General features: G+C 36.9%; 1 protein-coding gene across 1 annotated transcript in view; it reads right to left on the bottom strand.

Moving 5' to 3' along the window:
• The window catches only part of TM9SF2 (transmembrane 9 superfamily member 2), a 29,280-nt gene that overhangs the window by 12,855 nt on the left and 624 nt on the right, over positions 1 to 15,801 (bottom strand). The window contains exons 2-9 of the mRNA XM_085306031.1: positions 15,688 to 15,800; positions 12,212 to 12,279; positions 11,228 to 11,321; positions 9,926 to 10,053; positions 5,386 to 5,515; positions 3,664 to 3,788; positions 2,651 to 2,762; positions 4 to 83 (exon numbers count right to left, since the gene is read on the bottom strand). Coding sequence (XP_085162157.1) covers positions 4 to 83; positions 2,651 to 2,762; positions 3,664 to 3,788; positions 5,386 to 5,515; positions 9,926 to 10,053; positions 11,228 to 11,321; positions 12,212 to 12,279; positions 15,688 to 15,800 — 850 coding nt within the window. The remainder of the gene's footprint in view (positions 1 to 3; positions 84 to 2,650; positions 2,763 to 3,663; positions 3,789 to 5,385; positions 5,516 to 9,925; positions 10,054 to 11,227; positions 11,322 to 12,211; positions 12,280 to 15,687; position 15,801) is intronic.

The following is a 15,801-nucleotide window of genomic DNA, read 5'->3' as shown; positions in this document are numbered from 1 at the left end:
CACCTAAACCACTGAATGTGTGTGTGAGGCATGGATTCCAAAATATAATCCCATCTTGATGCCCATCTTATATTTTTTTCTTCCTGAAAGAGTAAATGTCTCAGTCTCAGACATTGCCAGTCTCCAACTTAAATTTACAAGTTATTATTCAAGTAAAGCAACCTTCAACCATATGACAAATTAAAACTTTCATTTTACAAGGCTTAGAGTGAATAGTTTAATAGTGATTGCCTAAAACAAACKTAAGATTTGACCACAATCTAAAAGAAAATATTTTCCAAATACTATCGAGCACCTGTATTTTCAGGACATAAAGCCATACAAAATTAACTGTGCTTCCTCCCTTCAAGTATTACATCAATTCATCTGGAATTCAAATGACCATCAACTCTAATATTAAAAAATATTAGGGTTTTTTTTTTTTTTTTTTTTTTAGCAAATCTAAGTCAGTATCACAAACATTGAGAGACCAAGTACTGCAACAGAAAGAGTACCAAGCAGAGCTTTCCATTTTTTCTAGTAGTGTCCTGCCCAAATTATCCTTTTCTTTAGTACAACTTTGTTTCAACATCAAATTTTATTTACCAACTACCATTCCAATTATAGTCAGCTTATACTGCAAGACAGGTGCAGAGACAGTAGTAAAATGTCTATGTTGTCAGCAAAGGAAAAGAAATTATTCCTTTTTGTATTTCAACTCATTATACAGACTGAATATTCATTGACCAGAAATGCTTCAGAGAAAATTTTTTTRTTTTGCTTTTCAGAGTAGACGTGAAAAATGGAATAAATAGCACTGATCAGCATGAAGATTACTATTAAACAAACCATAAATACTAAAATCAATTAATAAAAATAGTTAGGTGTTATGCTGACAAGGTGTTATTTTAATGAGTTGTAAAACACAAGAGCTTGCTTCCCTGTAAATCCAATTTATAAAAACATAAAAGCCAGTGGGTTAGATAATTTAGCAAGATCAAATATCCAGGTCATTGCAAAAACTACATTTCAATGCAAGTAACAAGTTTCTAAACTACATCAATGGCTTTAGGATAAAATGACATTTTCCCCTATACCTACACTGGCTCTTTTCTCTCTTCCTGAGATGATCTGATGTGCCAATCTGATGAAATGTCAGAGAAAGATCTTCAAAAGACATGATATTGTGCACAGGACAGTAAAACACACAGCTGGATATATCATTTTTATAAGAGAAACAATGTGATAGCTAAGTGCAAAGCGAAGTTCACTCCTTAATTATTAACTTCTCACAGGTTTCCAAAGATGTACTCACTTTTTAGTATACAAATCAATTTCAGCATTGTGACTGATGCAACCTCTCTAAATGTAACAACTGTCATACATAATATTACTCCTTTTAAGTATTTTTCTAAAAATATTTATTGCATTTTGCACTTTGCCATGCAATCCAGTACATTACTATGGTCAAGAACTACCATGGTAAATGTCAAAACACTAAAACAGTTTATGAAAGAAAAAAAATGGCTCATGTCTGAGAAAGTGCGGAGATGGACTGACATTACCAGAGCACTGCTTTACTGTATACTTAAAAYGGTGGCAGTAGTTTCCACACAAACTCAGCGCTACTTTCCAACTAACATTTTGTCTCCATTTCACCTTAGTTGAACTGAATTCTATAGCAAGCTCTAAGTCTAGAAATAGGGAATATATGCAACCAGTCTTTATCTGGCAATGGCCTATCATTCAGAAAGATGTCACTGATTTTGCAATAAGCATAAGAAAACTGTTAGAATAGCCAAACAAAATTAAAAGGTGCCCTATTGATATTTTTCATCTCTTAATTGCCATGATTCTGAYGAAAATCTGTAACAAGATAAAAAAAGGTAAGAAGTAGACTCCTTTATCCTCAGAAGGATTACAGAATCATTGAGGCTGGAAGTAAGAATAGCTGTGATAGCTATGTGCAAGCTGTCCCTTCAACACACATACAGGGAGTCAACAAGTCCAGTTAGTTACAGTCTTCCTCTTGTTAGCTCCCCATTTGCATTTTTGAAGTCTTAGACTAATACTTTACAAAACAGTTTTTCAGAAAATTCCATTAAATCCCCCATCTGTCTAGCCTGTCATTAGAATGAGACACATTCAAATATTGCTCCCTGCAGTCGCCTAATATAGTGCTCCTCCGCTTTTAAATAGAGAGCAAAGGAACAAAGAATACCAGCTTCCTAGTCTCTGGCAGAATTCCAGGGGAGGAAGACACTGGAGGAAATACAGAAAAAAAAAACCAAAAATCTTTATAGCAGGAGAGCAGAAAACGACGAGCTTCCACCTGCCTACCACACTAATTTGCTGAAACCTGTAATTTCTCAAGTTAAAAGCCTGGATTGGGAACTAATCTACCAGACAACCTAGGTAGCCATGGAAAGTATAATTCTTCTAAAAACCATACAGGATCTGTAAGTTTAGGAAGGAGGGGAATATGCAAAATTCAAGTCATGCAGTTAAACCCCATGTCATATTTGACAATCTAGTTCAAATAAGAAGAGTTTTTGAATGACAAACTAGCTATTCTRAAATAGTTTTAGTTATCCACCTCTTATAGTCAAGATTATTAATGTAAGTGATTTCCTATTAAGGGATAGCTAACACAGAAAAGCTGAATACTCACATGAAAAGTAACTGAGTACGTGTAAGCTATTTTGACTTCTCCATTAGCTTTATTACTTATATCCATAGGTATTCCTGAGCAGTCAGGGTTGTCTGGATGAGTATGCTTGTAACTGTCGGAAGAAAAAACACAAGATGAAAGCTGTTTGACTGATAACACTATTARGATTGACTAATAACACTATTAAGAATGTATTTAAACAAGTTCACACAAGTATCAGTCTCATGCAGGACTCTTCCTTTAAATACAAAAATTGTTCCTAACAGTTATTGTTTCAGAACTCGCAAGGAACATATCACAAAAGTGCAGAAATTTTTGCCATCAGAGCTTTTTGGACACAAGCTGTGTCTTCTAAAATACCCTATAGAACACAGTTTCAAAAACAGAGAACCAAAACTAAAGATGTGTGAGTATTCTTAAGAATCCCCGAACAAAACGTCACAATACAATGGAATTACTGACTTCTGTCAAAACAGCTAGGTGGCAGAAAAAATGTATTTTGATCATGATACTGCAGCAACAATGCAACAAGCTCAGTTATACTAAGAATACAACAGAAAAGAAAGCTAAGATTCCAGTAAGTGATAAAACAGGCATCAGTTGTGGAAAAGTCATACAGACATCAGAACAACATTGTGAAATCTTTCTAGTAAARTCTTCATTGCTGAAGACATCAAATGTTGCACTTTGATAACCTGTGCTTCAGATACTGAATTCGGTTGCAAGGTAARATGTTCCCCAGTTGAGAAATGAGGGTTGCTTCACTGAATGTATAGGACCTCCAGGTTTCATTTTATCTTTTCTTGTCCAGAATAGGAAATAGTGCAGAAGGATCTATGGACTTCAGAACAAAACTATGTTGGATGTCCTACGTGACATTACATAACCTTTGGGAAAGCTAACCTACCAGTTACATATCTAAAAGCATTTCTGACTAGCAAAAKAACCCAGAACTGAAGCAAGTATCCTGGGATGGACCACTGTTTGATGGCAAGATACTCCTGAACACTAACCTTTTTGGTTCAAGTTTAGCAGCAACAAGTCTTGCTCCCAGAGCTTCATTTTCCACAGTATGGTAATATATTTTTATGTCAACATGGTTGAAGATATAAAATGTATCCTTTTCATGAAATTCTGACTGCAATGACAAAGAAAAGAAAAGAAGAAAGAGTCAATCAGGGAGATAAAGACATCCAAAGCCTTGGGCAGAAGTTTATAAAATGGATTTTAAAACTGCATACAGTTTTCTTGTCAGGAAAGTCCCCCACAAGATGAACATGGGATTCTGGGAACACAGTGAAGTGCTTCCTTGCATTTAAAAGACAAACTAGAAAATTAATAAAACTGTTTACTATAGTTGAAAAGTAGACAAACTTTACCTGATATGTTTCAATAACTGAAGATGTTCCATTTTACCTAATGGAAGTAGAAGCCGAATAGGACAAGTCATGTGACAACCCCATACAAGTATTTCATAAACAATTCACTATCTTAAAACATTGTGTATTTTTCTAATAGATTAAATGGAATCTTACAGGAATGCAAGTAACTGTCCACTGTGACAGAATCGCCTTCATACTTCAAACCAAAGACACACATGGAAGAACTGCAAGCAGCAGCTAAGAATGCTGAATACAAATCTCAGGTGAAGGGATGCATCAGCTTGGAATTTAGACAGTTAAACAAGAAGTTARGTCACAAAAAATATGTCTACTGAATTTCAGTTAGTACTTCATTTCTTCAGGGTTCTATCCCCCCACATCACTTTCTTCAAATGGCCCTATCTGTAAGGGTGATTATATAAACAAAGTGTTCTACAACTCTTCAGTTACTTGTCTTCTAGGTTATCTTCCTTTAATCAAAGCCAAAAATATTTAAACAAGGATAAAAGAATATTGTCAGATGGTATATTTGATCATGAATTTACTTCCAACAGCAATTCGTGTTGGAGYCTCTGAAACTGATTAATTACGAAAGGAAAGGAAGTAAGGTCAAAACTGCAGGAACTGTCTTCTTCAGGACAGTTCATGAAGTGGGAAAAGCTAACATCTATTTCAAGTTCTCCATCAGCCCTCTTTAGAAGAGGTCTGGGGTAATCTGAAGACAAGACTGGACTTCCTAATGTGTTATCTCCACAAATCGTGCAGTGCATTTACCTGGAACTCCCCCAGTTATCCAACAGACCTTTCTTCCTCGCAAGAGAAGTGCAGTTCACTCAGGAATCTTTTATTCAGTTATTTTGCTTTCCCTAAAACTGTGTTGGCTAATGCAGAAGGCTATCTTCCCAAGAAGTATTAATTTCCATATAAAGGAGCATAAACAGGTCTATGTAAACCTGGTTTGAAGAAAACACTTCTATCCCACAAAAATGTAAAGCCCAAGCCTTAGAATGCTTAGACTTCTTCAGGCAACAAAGGATAACATGTTCGTCTTCTTCTGCACACCCTATACATAATAAAGGCTATGTGTGTGCCTACCTCCCTCCATCTTTTTCAGCTTTTCTTTATTACACAAAGAAGAGCCAAAAGAAGAGCTCTTAGTTTCTTCTAAACAGAATAGGCTTCCAAGCTGTGGTACTTAGAGATACCAAAACACTTGCCCAATTTTAGGGAATAAATGTTCTTAAGATTGTGAGGACTCACCACAGAAACAGGACACAGGAGAAATGCTAATCTTTAAGTTAGTAAAAAAAAATGGATATTCCTTAAAAAAATAGAAGAATTTTGTAAACATACATTAATAACACAGGCATCTTTTGGACGGCCATCTTCTGTAATGTAACAGCCAATAGGAAAACCAGGATTGCAGAACCTCTGGTCATCTTCAACATCATAGCACCATGTCACAGGCATGTTGTCCACAATCCTGCAAAGGATATACTGTTATTTCACAGWCTTTCAAAATACAGAGTGTAATGTAAATTAAAACAGATTAATATTGATCTAATTATACTACATGAGATACTGGAAGACTAAATACAAGAATAAAACTTCTTTCAGATTTCCCGTCTTAAGACTGCACTGTCTATTCGCATTCTGCTTGCGAACTGGATTTGCAATAYGTAGTTCTGACTGAAATGTCATCCCTTTAAAAAAACCATTTCTTTAGAAAGTGGCTTGGAAATGGGAGACTTACTCTGTAACCACCAACACATTCTATTCACTGGACTGATCTCCAAAGTCACCTCACAAATTAAGGCCAAAACATGAAGTTCGTCATTCCACAGATTAACTGTTTCACTATTTCATCTTTTGAAATAGCCTGAATCATCCACTCAAACAGCTAAAATTAACTTTATTATTTCAAGTTTCTTTATGATAAAACATAAAACTTCCTAAATATTGCCTACACACACACATACACACACACACATATATTCCTAAACATAATCATCCAGCAGGTTTTCTCATTGCTCCTCAACTGCAAGACTTTTCATGGCACAATGTAAATCTTTATTTTTCATTAAAGGTGAAATGCAACTTCCATTTTTYGTTATTGAAGTAAATTCCTAACCAGTTGCAGTTCTGTGAAAGGACGGTATCTTTTAATAGATAGTCTGCATAAGAAAAACCTTTGAACCACTACATTTATGGGAAAGTAGCTGCTTGCAAACCACTTTTTTTTTTTTTTAACCTGCTTCTTCTATACGACTTCCTCACAAAACTTATATTCCTATCTTGTAAAAGTCCTGAACCCAGTACGTTTACAATTCAGTTTTAATGGAAAATTTGCAGAGGAACGCTAAACCTTTATAAGGAATTCCAGGAAAATATGATACAGTAATGCTGTATAGTATACAGTATAGCTGTATAGTACCAGTCATGCTACAAACAGTGAGACTGTCAGACACAAAAATACTTTTTAACGATATGAAAAGATATCCAATATGGTCACATCTCCCTTTGTAAAAGCGAGGTAAAAGGCCTGTTTCTTTACACTATGAAGTTTTTCTTAATGGCTGAAAGATAAATGCCAAAATATAATCATTTAAATGAGGATTAAAATTCAGCAGCTGCCCTTGGGGCAGTATTAATTGCTCAAAGGTATGTTTTTACAGGTCCATTAGCAAGTTTCAAAGATGAAGYCATGGGGCGAAAGTCACTTTTTGTGCATCACTGGACCAAAAAAGGCATCCCACTGAAGCYTAACAACACATGATTTTGTAAAACTTATCAAGCTACTGAATAACCTTTACAATTAAATGTGTCATCACTATAACCAGTAGGTTATTATTGCCAACAAATACTTGATAATACCTCCTAAGCTTTTTAAAAAAAAATTCATCGGAAACTAGCTATGAAGAATTATTTAGTCTTTTAGCATGTTACATATTTTAACACTACTTCTACAGTAGTATTTTTTTTTCAATGTATCAAAAGATAAGAGCTAAAAAGAGTGCTATATGGTGCCTTTGTTCAGGTAAACACAAATAAGTCTGCATCATCCCCACCATTAGCTACTGGACAGAAAGAAGTTACAATGCTCCTAGCTCATACTGACACATGGGAAAAAGGCAAAGACCTTCCGAAAACACGATTTCCAGGTGCTCAACAGTTTCCAAAGATTCCCACAAAGCTTTCAACAGCAGCAACACCAACCAAATCCTACTCACTTCCCATACACTATTAGATATAATTAAGCTGCTGATTAGGAGCTATTCCAGCAGCAGTTTCATTACATTTAGATCATATTTGGAATTTTACCTCCATAATATATGCTGGAGATAGCTCTCGCTTTTGTTAGTATTTTCATTTCACAGAGTAAAAACAAGTCAGTCATCAGTCTACTGCAAAAGAGTTTGGTTGTGATAAAGGCTTTGCTTCACATCTTCTGTAGAAAAGACATACTGAGCTGCCTTCAAGCAGCAATGCTGGAACAAATTGATAATTTAAGAAGCAAGTAATTTTTCACAGTTAATCTTCAAATTTAAAATGACTTGTAAAGATTATACGCAAGGGGCAAATATGTTATACAAGTGTTCTTACACGCTTCTCTAGAACATCTGGTGATGAACATTGTCAGACAAGAGATCAGTTTAGCTGTTGAGTCCAATTCAGTATGTCAACTCCTAAGCTTATTAAGTGGCTTTTAAAACCTTAGAAGTACTTTGTGCCATCTGTGTTCCCCAGGAATTTTATGATAAATTGAAGCTGGATAATAAACCTCTATTAAATCCTCACTTATGCTACCTTGCTGATCCCTGTACAATATGTCCCTATACCACATGCCTGGTCCATGCATTATTTATTACAAAAGCCAGCCACCTCCACTTTGTGAAGCTATGGTTGAGGGAGACGTGCATTATCGTAACAGCTGTAAAGGTGGATTTGCATCCCATGCAATCTAAAGTTCTAAGGCAGTGGACCTAGCAACAAAAATCCCAAACAAAAAAAATCCCACAATGGTGGAAGTGCTATTTTTTAAAAAAACTAAGAATATAAGAATATGTATGGAGTACCATATTTTTAAAGGGAGATATTCAGATTGAAAAATCGAGCTGCATCTTATAAGAACTAAAATAGAATTCTATCAAGTTAGCTATATCTATCAAGTTAGCTAAAAATTATACTTCACAGTATACATACTTAAAGTATACATACTTAAACACATTACCTAAATATATTTGTAAAATAATTTATTCTGAAGGGAATAAAACAGTCTAATTTTACACAGTTCTGTTTCAGTTTCTCCATGAATAATCAGCTTAAAATTTGGGGTTTTGTTAAAAATACAGTGAGTCTGTTTTGAAAAGTGACAGAGCGATAGTCTTGGGATACCATATTTTTAATTTACATACACGCATATACACAAACTTCTAAAGCTGAAGTTTTATGCCACAACAACATATGTTAGTGAAATTAAAAGTGGTTCAAGTATTATAAAYACATATAGTGTTTATTTAACTGGAACACAATCAAATCCAGTATCTCTGCTCATTTCTGCATTAGGCTTATACACTCAAAATCTCTGCAAAAGTAGYTGCACCTTTCACAGTATTTTTATTACTTTATTATTTCCTTGTTCACTTACATAAACACGCATAGGCCTTTGCTTATGAACCCTTCTGGCCTTATCTATCAAATTCCAACTTTGGTAATTTTAAAGAGGTTCCTAGAAAGATTTACATCTGTGAGCCATATTCTATCCCTAAATATGTCCAACATTAGTTCCGAAGAACAGCAGAAAAAGCACTCACTGYGTTTACAGCATAAGTGGCTGTTTCAAAACTGAAGAAACAGAATACAACATTAGCAAATGACATTTTATGACAGAGGCAACATTAAATGTTTCACCTGTGTTTTCACTAACRTATCTAGAAAATTATCATCCAATTAGATGAAAACAGAAATCTGTTTTTGTGAAGCAGAGGATGTATTTGGAATCATATGTGTAATTAATTAATTATGCTCAGGTACTACTTGCAAAGACATGCCACAGGCAACTCTGAAATCATAAACTAATTGTTCCTTCCACAGCTGTACCCAAAGGCTGCTGTTAGCATGGCATACCACCATACAAAGCACTATACAAACCCAGACAGTGTGGCCAGATATTTCTAATGGCAAGACGAAACCTGCAGGTAAGTGTTTCCCAGTTCCTGCATCTGGATGCCTAGCACAGCTAATTCCTAACTGAACCATCTGCACAAGATTCGGCGTACATATCTAGCCCTGCCCGCCACTAGCTCCCACAAGAACAGAACCTCAACATCCAAGCAGAGAAGGAGTCCTAGCACACTCTTGGACAACCCGAACACAAAAATACTTGTTACAGAGGGACTGAAAAAGGAACAGGAGAGGAGTAAGTAGTTCTGCATTCCTCAGAAGTACCCGATTAGTTAATTTTGGCTGGCCACCACTCTGCATGAAGCAGTCTCAAAACTGTTGATCCTTAAGACATTTCTCAAGCTGGAGCATGATTCACTTTCACATTTACTGGTGCAAAGAAAGAGCAGTATTTTGCAGTAAGCGCAAAGGCAGCACAAAGAACACACAAAGCTGTAAGTTTTGAAACAAACTCATTTCCTGGTGCTCATTCTTGGAGCAAAATGAATAAATAAGTAAATCTTTTTTATATATATATATATATATATATATATATATATATATGGAGAAGACAAATAAAACAACATCTTCTGCAAGAACAGAACAGTAACAGATTTAGCTGAAACACCTAGTCTTGAATCTGTATTAACATACAAATACAAAATGATACTGAACTACTTATCACCCATATAATAGACTCAACTGATTATGCATTCTGGCATCAGCTTACCAATGATGTTGATAATTCAGTAGCATACTTTTCTTCAAAAAGTCTAACTTCTGCTTATCTTCTGGCTTCTTGGTATCATATGTCTTTGTACAAACAGGTTTACATGTTTCCTCCTTACGAAACGTGAACTAAAAAAATGAAATACATATCAGCAAAAATGCTGTGACAGACTAATTCCAGTATTTAACGAATTTCTCCTATATGTTCAAAACTCCTTAYGCTAACATAATGAAAAACCAACAAATTATTAAGCCGTTAACCCTCCAGAGCAGTTTTTAATATTGGTTTGTACTGTAGAACCCCCCCATGATCATAGAGTACACCATATGAGCCCTGCACTAAGGGCTCCTTGCTAACAATCAAAACCTGTTTTTTCTCAATGATTTATTACAGGTCATTTGACCTCACAGCAACGATGCTGTCCACGTAGATTCAGATGAAAACATGCTGTCCTAGAACACGAATCAGTGAGAGCTTCTGTCATGATAAAGAACAAGCTGGCCAACTACCATGCTAATTCTTCCACTCTACAGCTGCAAGAAGGATTTCAGATCTGGTTCCAGTTGCCTGTAACAAGGACAGCCAAGGAGCAAGAACCAGATTTTGGCCGGTTCCAAACAGAAAAGACAAAATCCTCAGCATTGCAGGTCACAGCTTCAAGACACAAGTGTACACTTACGATACCAGCCTGGATTACCCCTGATCTTAGAACTACATAGTCTGCTGCCTCACCTGTGCTGCCAGCAGTAAAGGAGGCTGCATTACAAACCCAGTAAAAAGTGATCCAGCCAAAAAATGATGGCTCAAACCCAATCTGTGCAGGACATGAATAACTACAATCAGTAGAGCTAACAAACAGTTTTTATCATGTAACCACAGCTTTGAAAACACAAGCACCAGACAGAAATACATCAATACCACTAGTATTCTTCAGACATGTTGCCTCAGTTTGGTACTAAAAAGTTCCTCGTTGACAGCTTTCAGGATTCACTACTACCACTACTAAAAAAATTATGCAACATGCAGGTTCCTGAACACATCATTTCATTTTTAACATTGAATACGAGACACTTTAGTCCCCTTTTGCATAAAACACATGGAATAATAAAGAAAAAAACTTCAAAAACCAAAAAGCAAAGCATATATCTCATTCTAGATTAAACTGACAAATTYCTATTATTTGGAATTTCAGGTTTTTAAATTTTTAGAGATAAAACCCTTATGAAGAAGTTCAAGATTCTGATCTTCTGTTGTTAAATCTGAATTTGTGTGTTACTGAAAAGCCTTTGGCAAGAAACAAACCCTATAAGGAGATGGTTCTATCCTCTCTCCAAACAAGACTTGACCAAGGTTTTCAGATGGACGCTTTTTTCCTTCCGCTTGACAAAAATCAAACCTGAATTAGAAAAAAAAAAAAAAATACGAGTTAATAAAATATTGTCAGCTGCAAATACTAGACCTCACAGAGTGCCTCCCAATCAATACTTTCATCACAAGTGAAGGAACTAGTTTTCCTTCTAGACAAATGGTTTCTTCCTAGAATCTATAAAGCTAAGTGTGAAAAATCACAGTCTCATTAAAAAACAAACAAAACTCCCAAAACTCTTCATCAGATATTTCAGAACTTAGTTTATATTATTTAATATGGTCAGATAAGTTTCTGTAAGTAATGAGAAGTTTTCTATTYGCACAGTAAATTTAACCAGGGATTAAATCTTCGTGTCATGGAATCACAACAGCCCTGAAAGGAATCATGTGGGCCAGAGTCTTGAAAAAGTACAGACAGCTTCTTCACAACAAACATCACTAAATAAACAGATTATTACACTTGTATTCACCAGCAGATTTAACAGCACASTAAGTTTTTCCAATCTATATTCAAATATATCACATTTGTGTTCCTTAAAACGTAGATAACTAGTGGTTAAGCTCTTCAATACTAATACTGTATTAGTATTGAATACTAAGTATTGAAATAAATTAAATAATACTAAGTATTATTTGAAGCATTAACTTTTCATAGTTGTACCTGGCACTGATATGTATTTTGAGCGCTCCTATGAAGTGTAGCAGGAAAGCATTTAACACCTCATTAAGATAATTGATGGGAAGTTCACACCTCATTACTATTTTAACTCATCTGGCTGCAGGCTACTAAAGACAGAAGTAACACTTTGATCTACAGGATGACAATTAACGCAAAAAAGTTAAAAATGTACATTAAAAAAATAATTAAAATTACTCTAAAACAGAAATTTTTAACCTACATGAGTTTAATATACTTACGCAGTATATTCATAAGGAAGGACAGATTCTACTGAGTCAAGCCTGTTCACAAACAGCTCAATTCCAGACTGAAAGAGTTAAGATAARCAATACTGTTACACCAAAACATAAAATCAATTTTGACTTATGTACAGATTTATGTCAATAAGGTAAATGAAAGTCTCAAACTGAAAATGTGAATTCTTGTGCAACTCTACATTTTGAAACAAAAATCCCACATAATGAATTTTATCTGCTGAGAGTGTGAGCAAAACACTACCCATCAGAAAAACAGTAACCATATCACAAAAACAATTTAGACTAATATAACTACTCAAATTAAGAGATAGCAGAAAATAATGCACAAGAATAATAAAAGCATGCTAGATGTCAGTGATTTAGTTTAGTRTAGCAACCTAGAGCAACATTATTAAGAAGCAATTTTAAATCTATCACATYAACTTTTGTGTAATAAAAGTCTTAAAAGGGTATGCATAAACTGGTCCACGATTTTCATTAAATAGCAACTGAAAACTGGACTATGAGGATGTGAACAAAACATTCAGACTGAGACAGTGTTTTGAGTTTAAATAAAAACTGTTTCTTAAGAGAATGTAAGGCAAACTTACAAACAAAACGAAACTCCAGCAACCTTGCAACAAGAACCTGAAATTCAGTCTGCTGTGGCTTCAGACTACAGTTTGGTCCATTCACATTAACAACTGTTGAGGCTGCCTGCTGCTACCAAAAGGCAGAGGTCTTTTACTTCTCCCTTTGTCTCCCCCCTGCCCCCTTCCTTACTCTAGTCCCACAGTCCCCATGTATTTCAACTGCTTACCTTACCCTGTTTCTGGCTGTTACCTGCTTGCACAGTAAACCAATTCAAGTTGGTAAATACAGCAAAAGACTTGCCATGGTAAAGCAAAAAAGAGGAGTTTTCAGCCTCATAGCAAGTTGAGCCATCTTACTGCACAATCAGACAAGAGCTGGGGACAGCACACGGGGAGTGCATTAAAGGAGCAAGACCTTCCTCTTCCAGCAGCAACTTACCTATTTTCTGTTACAGTATTAAAAGTGCACCTTCAGTAGAAGTGCCTTTTCCCCTCCGTGAAAATTCACCCAAGCTTAGCCAAGTCAAGAAATTCTGGAGAAGTTAATTTTATTTTTTTTAAAGGAATTGTTTGTGCATATCTGTAGCTCAGATACTTCAGTCAGGTACTGTGCTCCTCATCTATTGTAACTGTCCACATGGAAGTCAGGATGCAGCTCCACGAACAGTTATGAGCTGTTAAACTGACTCAGTAAATGAAGATATGCTGCTGCTCCTCTTTTCTCTGTCCCTAGCCACGCAGACCTGCCGCTGACCCCTCTGGCTAGCACACTCTTGTCGTATTTCTGCAGACCACTTCAGCTCACTAACACAGCAGAAAACTAGTCTGCCCAAAAGCCAGACTTGCCATATTAAGAAGCTCGCATAAGAATTTAACATGTAATACAGCTGTGGCAATGCAGAGGATGGGAATGAAATTTCTTCCCCTCAGCAGCAGCAAGGAATTGGACTGGCTCAGCTGCTCCAAGGCCTTACCTTAGCTATTTTTCATGGGAGGAAGAAAATTCATGTGAATGCTCCTCAATTTTCCATAAGAAGTACATGTGTGAATTGTAATTGCAGATCAGCATCTTCAGTGACAACTCCTGATACAACTAGTTCACATTTTAKTCAATCTGTATTTTTTAAAAACAGTGAAGATTCTTAATATTAAGGGAGGAGTTGCTCTTTAAGTTTTCATTGATCATATTCTATTTCTGATGATATTCCAACCAGAAATAGGAGAAAGTAGCCAAACTGAGCATGGCCAAGCAGATTAGGAAACGGGCGGAGGGCGGAGTCATTTCACTGACAATATCACATCCCTTCTCACAAAGAGAGGCTTTCTCAAGATAAGGAGTCAAATGTTTTGTACACATTGCATGAGATAAAAAATGCAGAGACATCTGAGAAAGATGATGGCCTAAGTGTCACAGGTTTGATAAAAGAGACAGTAGGCAATATATTTTACTTGACTTGACCTAAAAATTCTTCTTCCGTGACCCCCAGCTTAGAAATAGTAACCACTCAAACATAGCAATGTTTTTCAGGGATGTTGTGAAGAACCACAAACGGCAGCTTCAGAGTCTTGGCCTGGATATTAGAAAAAGTATTTCTCTAAGAAAATAATGCAGTACTGTGAAGGTCGCCCAAACAGGTGATGCATTCTCCATCCTTGGAAGCTGTTAAGACTTAGCTAGACAAACGCATAGTTCATCCAACCTAGCACTGGCCACAGTCTTGCTTCAAGAGTGAAGCTGGACTAGGTGACCTCCAGAGGCCACCTCCACACAAGATTTCTATGATCCTACAAGAGAGTGTTTGTAGAACACTACAATAGAAGGAGCATGGAGACAACAGTGAAGAAATCCATGGTTTTGTACTTAGTGCAGGATTTGGCTGGTCCCAATTGAACAATATACTCAAGGGAAAAGACATACATAGCAACTATGCCTTCATTACACGTTTGGCTTATTGTTCTACCGATTCACAGCTGCAAATAGATAAAGTAGATGCAAGTTATTTATCAAAAGCAAATTATTTAAGATCTTTATTTTGCAGAATTACGGACTCATTTTTCATGTAACACAAAAGCTGAGAACCCAGAAAGCATGAAATAGCCACTTTCAATAGCACAACTTTGCARGCAAGAGACTGTAAAAACTATTGCTCTTGAACTTCTACATTTAAGTCTTGAACTTTCTCATTTAAGTCTTGAAGCATGGTCGAGCACAATTTCCATCACAGCAGCAGCAAACAACTTCTAAAGCTCACCCAAAGGTGCAAAGATTTTGACTCCTTGTTGGCCAACGCAGACAAGTAATATAGTGACGTGAACTCTATYGAGTGTTTATGCACATATGAAAATAAATGTCAACTTCATTTGAGAGTCTGGAGCCAAGAAGCTCCTATGCCTCAGATGCTTGACAGCCAAAAAGACAGAGAAAGCAAAATGTCACTGTGTACTTGCCTTGATTTTATACCTGCTTGTAGCCATTAGCTATTCGCTCCTGTCAGAGTCAAAAACCTCTGGCAGGACCTGTTACAATGATTCTTACTTTCTGCAGCTTTCAAGCAAGTCTTTAAAAGGGCCCAAGAGACAACCTGAAGGGGTTTCCCATTTCTGTAATGACACAGTAACACGTAAGATGAACGGAGAGTGCCTTTCCTCCGTSCAGGGGACCGCAGACACTTCACCACGAGTGATTACACCGGGAACTGAMACAAGCTCGAAGTCCACGGAGCAGCAGCCCCTGGGCCACCACATTTGATACGTTACAAAGGGGCCGCCACAAGCCCTCGGGATAAAAATCTCGGGCCGCGCAGCAAGCCTGGCCGCCGGGAGGGCGCCGAGGCCTCCCCTCGGCGCGACTGGCCGGGCCGCCCCGCCTCGCCCGGCCCCGCTCACCTGGCACTCGGGCTTCTCCTCGCTCGGCACGCAGAAGTTGACGGGCGCCAGGCCCGGCAGGTAGAAGGCGGCGGCGGGGGGTGGCACGGCCACCACCAGCGCCGCGGCGATGAG

This window comes from Rhea americana, unplaced genomic scaffold (genome assembly GCF_003343005.1).
Source record: "Rhea americana isolate MKP2758 unplaced genomic scaffold, rheAme1 scaffold_23, whole genome shotgun sequence".
Lineage (NCBI taxonomy): Eukaryota > Metazoa > Chordata > Aves > Rheiformes > Rheidae > Rhea > Rhea americana.
Note: the sequence above shows the minus strand (reverse complement) of the source record. Positions and strands in the feature narration are given on the sequence as shown.